Source organism: Carcharhinus amblyrhynchos, chromosome 26 (assembly GCF_965287045.1).
Source record: "Carcharhinus amblyrhynchos chromosome 26, sCarAmb.v2.hapA, whole genome shotgun sequence".
Taxonomy (NCBI): Eukaryota; Metazoa; Chordata; class Chondrichthyes; order Carcharhiniformes; family Carcharhinidae; genus Carcharhinus; species Carcharhinus amblyrhynchos.
In genome coordinates this window covers 10083286-10097183 of record NC_137349.1, presented here as the reverse complement: position 1 = coordinate 10097183, position 13898 = coordinate 10083286, and the positions used below count along the sequence as shown (strand labels likewise).

At 45.8% G+C, this 13898-nt stretch overlaps 1 protein-coding gene across 1 annotated transcript in view; it reads left to right on the top strand.

The window, feature by feature from the left end:
• ncanb (neurocan b) overlaps positions 1–13898 on the top strand; it is a 234606-nt gene that overhangs the window by 74043 nt on the left and 146665 nt on the right. The window contains exons 2-3 of the mRNA XM_080212934.1: positions 5664–5743; positions 8257–8658. Coding sequence (XP_080069060.1) covers positions 5671–5743; positions 8257–8658 — 475 coding nt within the window. The 5' untranslated portion in view covers positions 5664–5670. The remainder of the gene's footprint in view (positions 1–5663; positions 5744–8256; positions 8659–13898) is intronic.

Genomic DNA, 13898 nt, shown 5'->3' with positions numbered 1-13898 from the left:
GTTGTCATAGCCAGATTCCCTCTCTTTCCCTCCCTCCTGCTTTTTGCTCTCCTTGTCCAGCTGGTGCAGTTGCCCAGTGAGCTACTTGCGGGAGGAGAGGGCTGGGAATTCCATCCACAAAGGAGGTCGAGGCTGGAATTTTCCGGACGTTCACGCCCCGCTGCAAGCGAGGACGGAGAATTTGACGCTTAGCCGGATCTCTATTGACTGCAGCGGGACTGGAGAATCCCACTGGTGTGGACAACTGGACAATTCCATCCCGAGTCCTTAACTTTTCCCCTGTACCCCACCCCCCCTCTCCCCCCCATGGCCTCTTTCACTTCAGTCTTCATGTATAGGTTGAAACAAAGCCAAAGGAGCACTCGCGCAAGGGGTGGCACAGTGGCGCAGCGGATAGCACTGCTGCCTCTCAGCGCCAGGGACCTGGGTTCAATTCTGGCCTCGGGTCACTGTCTGCGTGGAATTTACACATTCTCCCTGTGTCTGTGTGGGTTTCTTCCGGCTCCTCCTGTTGCCTCCCACAGTCCAAAGATGTGCGGGTTAGGTTGATTGGCCATGATGAATTGACCCTTGCATCAGGGCAATTAGCAGGGTAAATGTGTGGGGTTACAGAAATAGGGTGGGATTGTGGTCGGTATAGAATCGATGGGCTGACTGGCCTCCTTCTGCACAGCAGGCATGCTATGAAAGAGTCAAAACCAGACTGCTCAGGAAAGAAATTGGGAAACATTCCTTCACACAAGGAGGGTAGAAGTCTGAAACTCTCTCCCAACAAAAAACAGTAGATACTGGCTCAAATAACAAGTTAACAATTTAAAATCTGAGTTTGATAGATTTTTATTAGCCTGAACTATAAAACAACATGGAATCTGGGCCAATAGAGCGAGGTATGATACAGTTCAGCTATGATCTCATTGAATTTGGAACAGGTTGAGGGGCTGAATGGTCTCTTCTTGATCTGACGTCCCTTTTATGGTCCTGTGTGAACTGAGCTCAGGGACAATGCATCTCAGTTCCAAGTGATTTAGCCACATTACAAATAGTATCCAGTGTTTGGCAGCCTGTTTTTGGAAAGGCCATAAGAGTGGTTGGCACGGAAACTGGGAAATGTCACAATGATGGATGACCATTTTCCATTGAAGGTGCAGTTGGCACACACGGAAGTGGGGAGGGATTGGGAAAAGGGACCTTTCTTCACTGAGCTGTGTGAATTTATTTGTTGATTAATTCTGTGTGAAATGTGCTGCTTACTGGCGAGGGAGTGTTTAACGTACCTCCTTGTTGGGTATTTTTATGCCAATCCACCAGGTTTCACGGTGCCAGTCCATAAATCACTTGATTTATTCCATTCACTTCGATAAGTTATTCTCCTGGAATTTGAACACACATCCTCTAGTTAGTCCCATTGAATTCCTACAGTGCAGAAGGAGGCCATTTGGCCCATCAAGTCTGCACTGACCCACCAAAAGAACACTCTAAGTAGGCCCACTCCCTACTCTAAATCCATAACGTCGTGCATTGATCATGTCCAATCAATCTAATCTGCACATCTTAGGAGGAAACCAGAGCACTGGAGGAAACCCATACAGACACAGGGAGAACATGAAAATTTTACACAGTCAAGGCTGGAATTGAACCCAGGTCCCTGGTGCTTTGAGGCAGCAGTGCTAACTGCTGTGCCACCATGCTGCTCTTGTTGGCATGTCATGTTCTACTCTGAATGGATTTCATGTGGGGTCTCACCACAGGGTAGATATAAAAAAATCTGTTGCCACTGGGGGAAGGATTGCGAACAAGAGGATACCAGCATTGGCAATAGGGACATGAAGAGAGCATCTTTCACACAATGAGTCGTTAAGACCTGCAATGCATTGCCTGGGAGTGTGGTGGAGGCAGATTAAAGAGTCATAGAGTCATTGAGGTTTACAGCATGGAAACAGGCCCTTCGGCCCAACTTGTCTATGCTGTCCAGTTTTTAACCACTAAACCAGATCTAATTGCCCGCATTTGGGTCATATCCCTCTATACCCATCTTACCCGTGTAACTGTCTAAATGCTTTTTAAAGGACAAAATTGTACCTGCCTTTACTACTACCTCTGGCACTCACCACCCTCTGAGTGAAAATAATTGCCCCTCTGGGCTGTTTTGTATCTCTCCCCTCTTACCTGAAACCTATACCATCTAATTTTAGACTCCCCTACCTTTGGAAAAAGATGTTGACAATCTAACTGATCTATGCACTTCATTATTTTATAGTTCTCTACAAGATCACCCCTATGCTCCAGGGAAAAAAATTCCAATCTGTCCAACCTTTCCTAATAACTCAAACCATCAAGTCCCAGTAGCATCCTAGTAAATCTTTCCTGCACTCTTTCTTGTTTAATAATATCATTTCTATAATAGGGTGACCAGAACTGCACACAGTACTCACCAATGTCTTGTACAACTTCAACAAGATGTCCCAACAAGTTTTCCCAAAGGTCATCGAAAGTTCATTGAAGTATTCCAGTGAGAGTTAAACCATCACCTGGAAGGAAACAACGTGCAGAGACTAGAATGACGCTCGATGAATTGCTCATTTGGACAGCATGGGCAGCACAATGGGCTGGATGGCCTCCTTCTGCACTGTAACAATTCTGTAATTTTGTTCCACATGATCACAGTAATGAACAGGTTCCATCATCCGCAACAAAGCTGCCTTGCTTATTAACTATTCCAAGAAAATATTGATGAAGTCCAGTAACTGAAGTGTTTGCTGCCTTTCCCCCTGATTTGATGGTGCTATTATTTTCTGTCTTATTGTAACACAGGGCAAAGAGCCATCATGCCATTAGTTTTGCATGACTACCCCTCTAGGAGCCAGGGCCGATTTTAAATGTAAACCTTCTGTAGAAAGGGTCATGTGGATTCGAAATTTTAACTCCGTTTCTCTCCCACAGATTTTGCCAAGCTTGCTGAATTTATCCAGCATTTTCTGTTTTTATTTCAGATCTCAAGCATCCCAGTATTTGCTTTTATCTGATTTTAATCGGCCTCTCTTCCTAAGGCAACGTTCTGCACATTTCAAAGCTTCAATCCTCAGAAAGGGCAACTCTGATTATCACCAGTATCTTTCATCCTCAACCATGCATTCCGTTCCCATGCCAGCCCTCATCCAACATCCTATTCTTCCCCAAAATCCTCTCCATTTCATCTCTAACTTTCTAACCCCTTAAAGAATAGAATCATAAAATCCCTACGAATCTGCACCAACCACAATCCCATCCAGGCCCTATCCCTGTAACCACACATATTTACCTTGCCAATCAATTTCGCATGGCCAGTTAACCTAACCTACACATCTTTGGACTGTGGGAGGAAACCGGATCACTCGGAGGAAACTCACGTAGACATGGGGAGAACATGCAAATTCCACACACAGACAGTGACTCAAGGCTGGATTTGAACCCAGGTCCCTGGCACTGTGAGGCAGTAATGCTAACCAGTGTGCCACTGTGCCGCCCCATCCTATGAGAGATGGAAACAGATTGCTTAGATATTTTATGAACTTTAATTGAGGTCTCATGAATGTAAACTCACATTAAAATTGCTTGGGGTGCATATATACACTTAAACCAAAGTTTTAAAGTTTATTTATTGGTGTCACAAGTGGGCTTGCATTAACACTGCAATGAAGTTACTGTGAAAATTCCTAGTTGCCACACTCCGGGGCCGATTTGGGTACACTGAAGGAGGATTTAGCATGGCCAATGCACCCTAACCAGCATGTCTTTTGGACTGTGAAAACAAACAGGAGCACCTGGAGGAAACTCACGCAGACGTGGGAAGAATGTGCACACTCCACACAGTGACCCAAGCCGGGAATCGAACCTGGTGTCTCTGGTGCTGTGAGGCAGCAGTGCTAACAACTGTGCCAGCGTACATATTATAAACAATGTATTGTCTTTGCAGTTGTTTTCAAATTCCACTTTAATATCCTCCAGCTGCACAAACCTCTGTGATCTCTGCAATCCTCCAATTCTGGCCTCAAGCATATCCCTACATTAAACTGGCTAATAATTGTTTCCCTTATCTTAAATAACTTTGGTCTTGAATTCACTCCCTAAACCCTTTTGTCTTGCTTTCTTCTTTCAGGATTTCCATTCAAGCTCACCTCTTTAACTGTGCTTCTAATATAAGAACATAAGTACCAGGAGCAGGAGTAGGCCATCTGGTCCATTGAGCCTGCTCCGCCATTTAATAAGATCATGACTGATCTTTTCGTGGACTTAGCCTCACTTCCCTGCCCTCTAGCCATAACCTTTAATTCCTTTACTGTTCAAAAATTTATCAATCTTTGCCTTAAAAACATTCAATGAGGTAACCTCAACTGCTTCACTGGGCAGGTGTAATGACTCTAATCAGGCAATTGAGATTGGTCTGTTAGAATATGATCTCCCTGATTAAATGTTGCCTCCCACCATGCTCGTCTGAAAATGCCTGATCTGGTCTGACCTTGGAGGCTAAGCAGACCCAGGCCTGGTTAGTACTTGGATAAAAGACCACCTGGGAATATCAGTTGCTCCAAAAAGAGGTCCCTCATTAAGAGCCAAATTGATGGGCCAATAAGGGAGCCTCTTGCTTTGTACCTAACCAGGCGTGTCAGTTCCTCTGGAACTCCTAGTGTGGATTGCTAACTAACAGCGCTTTGTCAGACTTGCAAATAAAGGGATTTTGGTGAAGGGACTTCTGCCTCCGAGGACTTATTTCAGCAGGGAATTCCACAGACCCACAACCCTTTGAGTGAAGAAGTTCCTCCTCAACTCAGTCCTAAATCTGCTCCTCCTTATTTTGAGGCATGCCCCTTGGTTTTAGTTTCACCTGCCAGTGGAAACAACTTCCTTGCTTCTATCTTGTCTATTCCTTTCATAGTCTTATATGTCTCTATAAGATCCCCCCTCATTCTTCTGAATTCCAATGAGTATAGCCCCAATCCACTCACAAGCCACATATCTCCTTATACGGCTTGGTGTCAAATTACCTTTGATACTTACTCCTGTGATATTTTGCAACATTAAGGATGCTATATGAATGCAAATTGTTATTTTATGTATGTGTGTGTGTGTGAATACATAAATAAATATATATTATATATATGTTTGTGTCCATTTGCAGACAAATCTGTGTCTGGGTGGAACTTATTTTGTACAACAGTCAACATAGCCTGAAAGGTCTCAATAATCTAAAAGCAAGTTAAAATCTGAATTTGATTAGGCCGGATGGAAATTTTAATATTTTTCATTTTTATTTAAAAGCTGTATCTTTTACTGCTCCCAGGGGGTCATATCATTTTCAGGTGAATAAGGGAGTGTATATATTGCGATGCACAGGATACTGCGGTGGCTGTTTGGGCTGGGGATCTTTTACCATTTGTCAGTGCTGATCTGTGTCTGACTGTCTCCGCAGTGAATTTGTGACCAGCAAACCGTGCTCTGAGCCTCTGAAATATTTATCGTGCGGTGTCTGATGTTTCAGAGCTGGTGGGGGAATGAGGGAGGAGTGGGGAGGAGGGGCCAGGTCTGGCGAGAGTGAACTCACCAAAGAGTCAGTCAGTTCCCTGAGCAGCTATCAATTGAGCCCTTTGGTAGCAATCTCCAGAAAAACCTCCTCTTTCTTCTTACAGGTTAAGCATGCTCAATGTGCCCCTCCACACCGCCTGGCTCTGTCTCTGCTTGGTTTCTGCTGCATCTCTGCACAAGACAGGTAGGTTTGTGACTTTGGGAACTATTGGGAAGGGCGGAAGTTCATAGGTATGTGGAGTTCAACATTGAAAGAAATTCCCTCTCTCAGACAATTGTTTGCACTGAGACAATCTTAAGAAATAAATAAATTGCAACTTCACTGCTTCTTCCACAGGTTCAGGACGGGCCCCAAGGGCTTTGCAGACAATGAAAGAATTTAGAGTTGTGGTCAATCCTGCAATGCAGGAAATGCAGCAGCCAAGATATTCTGTCAGAGAGTTGATGTAGAGTCACTGGGCCGAATGGCCTCTTTCTGCATTGTAGGGATTCTATAATCCAACATCAGTTTCACATTACTGTTTCTGGGATCTTGCTGTGCACACATTGGCTGCTGTGTTTCCTACGTTACGATAATGACCACACTTCAGAAAGTACATCAATGCCTGCACTTTGAGGTGCTCTGAAGTTCGCTAAACATGCTACATGAATGGAAGTTTTTTTAATTCTTTGCTGCGAGGCTTTTCCAGAACATTTCGCAATGTTCCTAAACGTATCGCCTGTTAACCGAAGAGGAACAGGTTCTGTTCACGCTGTATGAACTATCCCAGAAAATATGAAGACCTTCACATAATGGAATGGCAAAAGGTCACTCCCAAAGCGTAAGTGTGGATAATTCAGCCCAAGGAACGATCTACCTGATCCAAGAGTGCAGTCCTGCCTGAGATCAACGGACATTTCCATGGTCTGCCTCTCGCCCGCTATGATTCCCGTGATGGGTGGGACGAGAAAATCCCCCCCCCACCCCCACCTCCCAACAATGGTTTAAATTCAGGGATTATAAAAATGAGTTGGATTTCATTCTCCAGGAAGATGTTATAGGCTAGTCGGTGACCACTTTTGCAGCATGGAATTGCAATTTGATAACATCTCCCACTTCCTACTTTAGTCACAAATCTTTCTGATTTTGTAGCTTTATGTATTACCTTACCTGGTATTAAATTACATTGCATCTCACTAAGTCTCAGCTAATATCAGTTATCCTTGGAGACATATGAACTAGCCTGGTCCCCCTCAATAACTTTTCCCCTTATCCTGCCATGGGAGGTGGGTATTGTTGGCAAGGCCAGCACTTGTAGCCCATCTCTAGTTGCCCATGAAACTGAGTGACTTGCTAGGCTATTTTTGTATAGGCCCACATTGCTATGTAGCCTGGGCATCACAAGTAGGCCAGATCAGCTAAGATTGGCAGATTTCCTTCCCTACAGTGAACCAGATAGATTTTTATACCAATCAGTGCCAGCTTCAGCATCACCATTGCTGGGACTTGTTCAGATTCCAGGTTTTTTTTTCCCTCCTTATTTTGAATTGGATTTAAATTTATTAGCTCTGTGGTGGGATTTGATCCCAGGTATCCTGGGCATTGGCCTGGGCCTTTGGATTACTAGTCCAGTGACAATACCACTATGCCGCCATTTTCCTCCAATCATTCAATTGTACAAGTTGTCATCCCGATAAATTATTGATAAAATGTTTCATGAGCCAACTTGTAAGGGATAGGTTCAGTTTATTTTTTATTAATGGAACATGAGAATCATTGGAGGCCATTCAGCCCCTCTAATCTCTTCCCCAATTCAATTAGGTTTTGTTTTTAACTTTGTTTACTCACCTTTTTGTTCCATATCTCATTCTTGACAAAAGTCTGTTCTTTAACATATCAATTGACCCAATACAGAAGTGAGAGTGTTCCAACGTTTTAGTACTGCATTTGGCGTGTGAAAAAAGCTGCTTGAATTTGCTCCTTCCACTGCATGTTGGCCAATACAAACACGACAGGCTGAATGGCCTTCCTCTGTGCTGGAAACTTCAGCGATTCCTTCCATGTAGTCTGGCTCTCATTTTAAGATTAATTCACCCGTTCTGGCTTTTCCCCCCCAAACCAGAGGAAACAGTTCCTCTGTGTCACCCGTTTTGGGGAGAAGATCAACTTTAAAGTGAAGCATTTGGTGAAGGCAGTGCAGGCAGCACGGTGGCATAGTGGTTAGCACTGCTGCCTCACAACGCCAGGATCCCCAGTTCGATTCCTGGCTTGGGTCACTGTCTGTGCGGAGTCTGCACGTTCTCCCACGTGTTTGTATGGTTTTCCTGTGGGTGCTCAGGTTTCCTCCCACAGTCCTAAAGACATGCTGGTTAGGTGCATTGGCCATCTAAATTCTCCCTCATCGTACCCAAACAGTGTGGCGACTAGGGGATTTTCACAGTTACTTCATTGCAGTATTAATGTAAACCACCTTGTGACACTAATAAATAACGTTGAAAATTGAAGGGGTGACAGAGGAAATTTGGGATGATGGATTATTGCGGGGGAGGATATTGAGTTCAGAAACTGTAGAATATAGAATACTTTGTCTCAGAGGAAAGGCAAACTTCAAAGCTGTTGATAATGTGAGATGTGTATTACTGACTTCCTTTTGTCCTCTGACCTTGAGTCTGTTCACTTCTCTCTCCCCCCCACCCCCCAACACTCCGCAATAACAGGCAACAATGATTATGAGAAGATAGTGAATATAAAGAAGGTGCAACATCAGCCTGTGGTCAGGGGATTAGCGGATTCGGCCCTCCTGCCCTGCATCTTCTCCGTGCTCCCAAGCTCAGCCATCGATCCCTTATTGCTGCCGGACCCTCCGCGTATCAAATGGACGAAAGTCTGGCTTGAAGGTGGGAGCAGGAAAGAGATCCCAGTTCTGGTCGCCAAGAACAACACAGTGAAGCTAAACCCGGCCTATCAGGGCAGAGCCAGCCTGCCTGGGTACGCTCCCTTCCATTACAATGCCAGCTTGGAAATTGCACCTCTGCGGACAAGCGACGCGGGCATCTACCAGTGTGAGGTGGTCGTGGGGATTGATGATGAGCAGGACACAGTCCCTTTAGATGTCATGGGTAAGTAGCTGGGACAAAGTCACTACAATAAACCCAACTCATCTAAACACTGCAGCCTCACAGCACCAAGGACCTGGCTTTGACTCTGGCCTTGGGTCACTGTCCGTGTGGAGTTTGCACGTTCTCCCCATGTCTGCGTGGGTTTCCTCCACGTGCTCCGGTTTCCACCCAACACAAAGATGTAGAGGTTAGGTAGATTGGCCATGCTAAATTGTCCTTTAGTGTCCCAAGATGTGTAGGTCAGATGGATTAGTCATGGTAAGTACATGGGGTTAAGAGTTAGGGCAGTGGAGAGGGCCTGGGTAAAATACTCTGAAAGCAAATAGGTGCAGACATGATGGGCCGAATGGCCTCCTTCTGCAGTGCAGAGATTCTATGATTCTAGTCACAACCACAGAATGTCCAGAGTGCTTTATGTTCAATTTTGCAAATTAGTCTCTGTTCTAACTGGGATATTCAATCTGTGCACAGCCACAGTCAACAATGAGATAATGACCAAACTTAATGACATTATTTGAGGGATAAATATTGACTAGGACACTATGGAGTAGGCTATTTGGACTGTCAATTAGATCAAGGCAGAAAGATTCATAGAGGTTTACAGCATGGAAACAGTCCCTTTGGCCCAACTTGTCCATGCTGACTAGTTTTTAACCACTAAGCTAGTCCCAATTGGCCCATATCCCTCTATATCCATCTTCTCCATGTAATTGTCTAAATGCTTTTTAAAAGACAAAATTATGCCTACCTCTACAGCTACCTCTGGCAGCTTGTTCCAGACACTCACCACCCTCTGTGTGAAAAAAATGAGATCATCTCTCATTCTTTTAATGAGTTCATCTCTCATTCTTTGAAATTCAGTTTCCGCAACTGAGATTGTGGTCAGTGAGGACTTGATGGACCAAATGGCCTCCTTCTGCACTGTTAGGATTCTATGAATTAGGGATGGGCAATAAATGCTGGTCTAGCCAGCAACGCCCATGTCCCACGAATGAATAAAAAATAGCAAAGAATAATGAGAGGGAACATTCTTGCTGAGCCAGCAACTCTCTGGTGTTAGTCTCACCCCTGAGCACTTGCTTCCCTGATTCCAATCCCTCAGCTTTCTAATGCTTTCGATGCTAAGAGGCAATTTAGCACGGCCAATCCACCTAACCCACACATCTTTGGAGTGTGGGAGGAAACCGGAGCGCCTGGAGGAAACCCACACCTGAGGCCAGAATCAAACCTGGGTCCCTGGCGCTGTGAGGCAGCGGTGCTAACCATCTGTGCCACCTTGCACTTTTAATCTTCATAAAATCGCTCGGACCATTCTCAGCTTTTTCAGCGGCAGTTTGTTCCCTCTTTCACTCCTAAGACCTTTGCAGTCAAGATCAGGAGACTCTAACGACACTGACACACACGATCGGGTCATTATGGGGGTCGCGGTTCGTGGGATCTTTCTGTGCCTCGTTTCCTACGTCGCAACGGTGACTAGATTTCACCTTTTGGCCATCGGCTGTGGCTGGGGCTTCCAGAGATGGCGGAACAGAGCTGCCGGGGTTCCTTTCCTCTTTGTAAAACTGCCCGTCGGGTAGCTCGCCGTTAGTGGGTTAACACTCTCGGTGAGGCTGCGGTAGTGACTGCCGTTATTAGTCCTGTCACGATGCAACATGGCTACGGAATACATCGGCAGCTGTTCGTCACTGATGGTGGGAAGCCAGATCACAACACCCACGTAGAACTGAAACTACATTCAGTAGATAACAGCAGGCGGCAGGGAATGGGCCTCAGAGCTGCAATCTGATGTCAGGGTGTTAGGATGGAGGTTATTAATCACTCACGCTCCTGAAGTGTGCATTATTCCTTCGTGTCGTTCAATCAGGGCAGATAGAACATGCAATCTTTATATGAATGTGGCCCAGTCTGTCATTGTGAGTTGCTGCTACGGGTTGCTATGGTTACCAAGCACTGTTAACTCCTTTGAGTCCCCACAGCGCACGAGGAGGTCATTCAGCCCATCGATACTGCACCAACCACAATCCCACCCAGGCCCTATTCCCGTAACCCCACATATTTACCCCCTGATACTGAGGGGCAATTTAGCATGGCCAATCCACCTAACTCGCAGAAGATGCTGTCCTAATGTGGGCCACCTCTGCTGCCGCAGCACACGCGGCGGAGGGACTGGAAAATCCCACCCATAATCTCCGCCCAAAGTTGAGCGGATAAAACAAGCACTAGGTGCTGGAACGCACCAGACATTTTTCTCATGACTAAAGTAAAAGAAAAATGTTATCTTGTAGCATTGTGAATCATCAACAAAAAAGGTTAAAAGTTTATTTATTAGTATCACAAGTAGGCTTGCATTAACACTGCAACGAAGTTACTGTGAAAATCCCCTAGTCGCCACAGTCCGGCGCCTGTTCGGGTACACTAAGGGAAAATTTAGCATGGCCAATGCCCTCTAACCAGCAAGTCTTTCGGACTGTGGGAGGAAACCGGAGCACCCGGAGGAAACCCACGCAGACACGGGGAGAATGTACAGATTCCACACAGGCAGTGACTGGAGGCCAGAATTGAACCCAGGTTCCTGGTGCTGTGAGGGAGCAGTGCTAACCACTGTGCCACCATAAGTCGGCGTAGTATAAGTTGTTGTCCTTTGTGTGAAAACACTTTCTGCTTCTCGTGCAGAGGGATGGGAGTGTTGGGGATTGGAATTCCATCCCATCTCAAACAACCAAACTATAACTCACCAGCAATAAGAACTTGCATTTGTATTGCACCTTTAACGTCCCAAGGTGCTTCACTGGAATGTCACCTGACAAGACTTTGACACCAAAGGAGGATTGCTAATTGACAGCTTAGTTAAAGAGGGTAGGTTTAAAGGAACGTCTCAAACGCTGAGCTGTAAGGAGAAAGGGGCCTCAGTAACTGAAAGCAAAGCTGGCCAGTAGCAAAGTGGTAAAAACTGAGGATGGACAAAAGGCCAGAATTGGATACGCGCAGAGATCTCAGCGGGTTGTCAGGTTGGAGGAGGTAGCGGGGATAGGGAGGGGGTGAGGCCATGGAGGGTTTTGGAAACACCAGGATAGGCCAACAAGCACAAGTGGTGAAGGGTATTTAGGATTTAGTGTGAGTCGGGTTATAGACAGCTTTGTTTTTATTTCATTGCCTCTCCTCCCCACCCCTTTGCAGAGAGAGGCAAGTTTGTGGGGAGGGGGAGACTATTTGGCAACTCTTCCTTTGTTCATTCATGGGATGTGGGAGTCGCTGGCTGGCACAGTATTCATTGCCCATCCCTAATTGCCCTTGAGAAGGTGGTGGTGAGCTGCCTTCTTGAATCGCTTCCAGTCCATGTGATGTAGACACACCCACAGTGCTGTTAGGAAGGCATCTCTAGCATTTTTAACCCAGCAACAATGAAGGAACAGCGATTTAATTCCAAGTCAGAATGGTGAGTGGCTTGGAGGGGAACTTGCTCTCGTCCTTCTGGATGGTAGAGGCTGTGGGTTTAAAGGGAACCTTGATGGGTTGTTGAGTGAATCTTACACATGGCTCACCCTACTGGCATTGGGTGATGGTGATGGGGGGAGTGAATGATTAGGATGGTGGATCGGGCCTGCTTTGACCTGGATGTTGCAAGGAATGGGTAGCACTGGGGCACAGTGGTTAGCACTGTTGCCTTACAGCGCCAGGGACCCAGGTTCAATTCTGGCCTTGGGTCACTGTTTGTGTGGAGTCTGCACATTCTCCCTGTGTTGGCGTGGGTTTCCTCCAGGTGCTCTGATTTCCTCTCACAGTCCAAAGATGTGTAGGTTGGGTGGATTGGTCATGATAAATTGCCCTTAGTGTTAGGGGAATTAGCATAAATATGTGAGGTTTGGGGAATAGGGCCTGGATGGGATTGTGGTTGATGCAGACTTGATGGGCTGAATGGCCTCCTTCTGCACTGTAAGGATTCTATGATTCTTGAATGTTGTGGAGTAAGAGAGGGGAGCTGAGCGCTGGGGAGGTACCACCCATTCCGATAGATGGGCACTCGAGATTTATCAGAGTGATTGTGCCATGATTAATGAGGTATCTTCTCACTGACTTTTGTACCCTCTGGAATGGTGAAGACTTGATGGACTGAGTGTCAAAGCAATTGTCAGGTTTATGGACCGCATGTGTTTGAGCCTTTAACCAGGATGATAGCCCCTTCTTTCTTTCTCCCATTCATTGAAGGAAGCAGAGAGACACAGCACTGCTCCTGTTGTTCTAGGGTCAGCATTAGGAGGAGTGTGAGGGAACTTGGCTGGGCTCACTCTGAAGGAGATGAAGACAGAGATTGACAGCTCTCCGGATTGGATATCGAGGGAGGGTTTGCGTTGTTGAGCATCCTGACCGCTTTGGAAGAATTGATCTTTTCCAGGAACCTCTTTGCTGCCTATCCTCTCGCCATCCTTAACCCTGTAGCGCACAGCAAGAAGCCTCACAGCACTAGATTAAAGTCCAACAGGTTTATTTGGAATCACGAGCTTTTGGAGCATGGCTCCTTCATCAGGCCTGTAATGCGTGGTCTTTTATAACTGAGCTTTGACATCACCTAATTCTGATGGATCTTGGCATTTCCAGTTTTGTTTTGGCACCAGGATTTGGGTGTTAGCTCCAGCTCAGTTGGCAACACTCAGAAATTCGAGACCCATTCCAGAGGCTTAACCACGAAAGCTGTACTGAGGCAGTGCTGCCTTATGCATTGCTGTGGGTCTGGAGTCACACGTAGGCCAGACCTGGTAAGGATGGCAGATTTCCTTCCCGAAAGGGCCAGATGGTTTTTTTTCACACCATTCGATCGTTGCCATGGATGCCGTTATTGAGAGTAGCTTTATATTCCAGGGTTTTAAATCAAATTTAAATTCCACCAGCTGTCATTGAGCCTATATATCCACAGAGCCGTCACTTGGGCTTCGAGATTACTCATCTCGTGATATTAATACTACACTGTTTTCTGCTCTCAATCTCTCTCCAACGTAACAGTAGCTCTGTTCAATCCTTAAGTATGAACCAAATTCCAGTCTTTGTGCAACTACAGACAGATCTGAAAATCATTAAGAGGCTCACGCTGGTTTATAATTTCTCACTCCCATAGATTTTCGTCTTACTTTAGCTGCTCATTTTGTGGTGTTAGTTCAACTGGCCCCACTTGGCAGTGAGCAGTAAGCACTCTTTAACACTACTGTTAGGGGAATCGCTTGCGGTTATGGGCAAAGCCAGGGGTT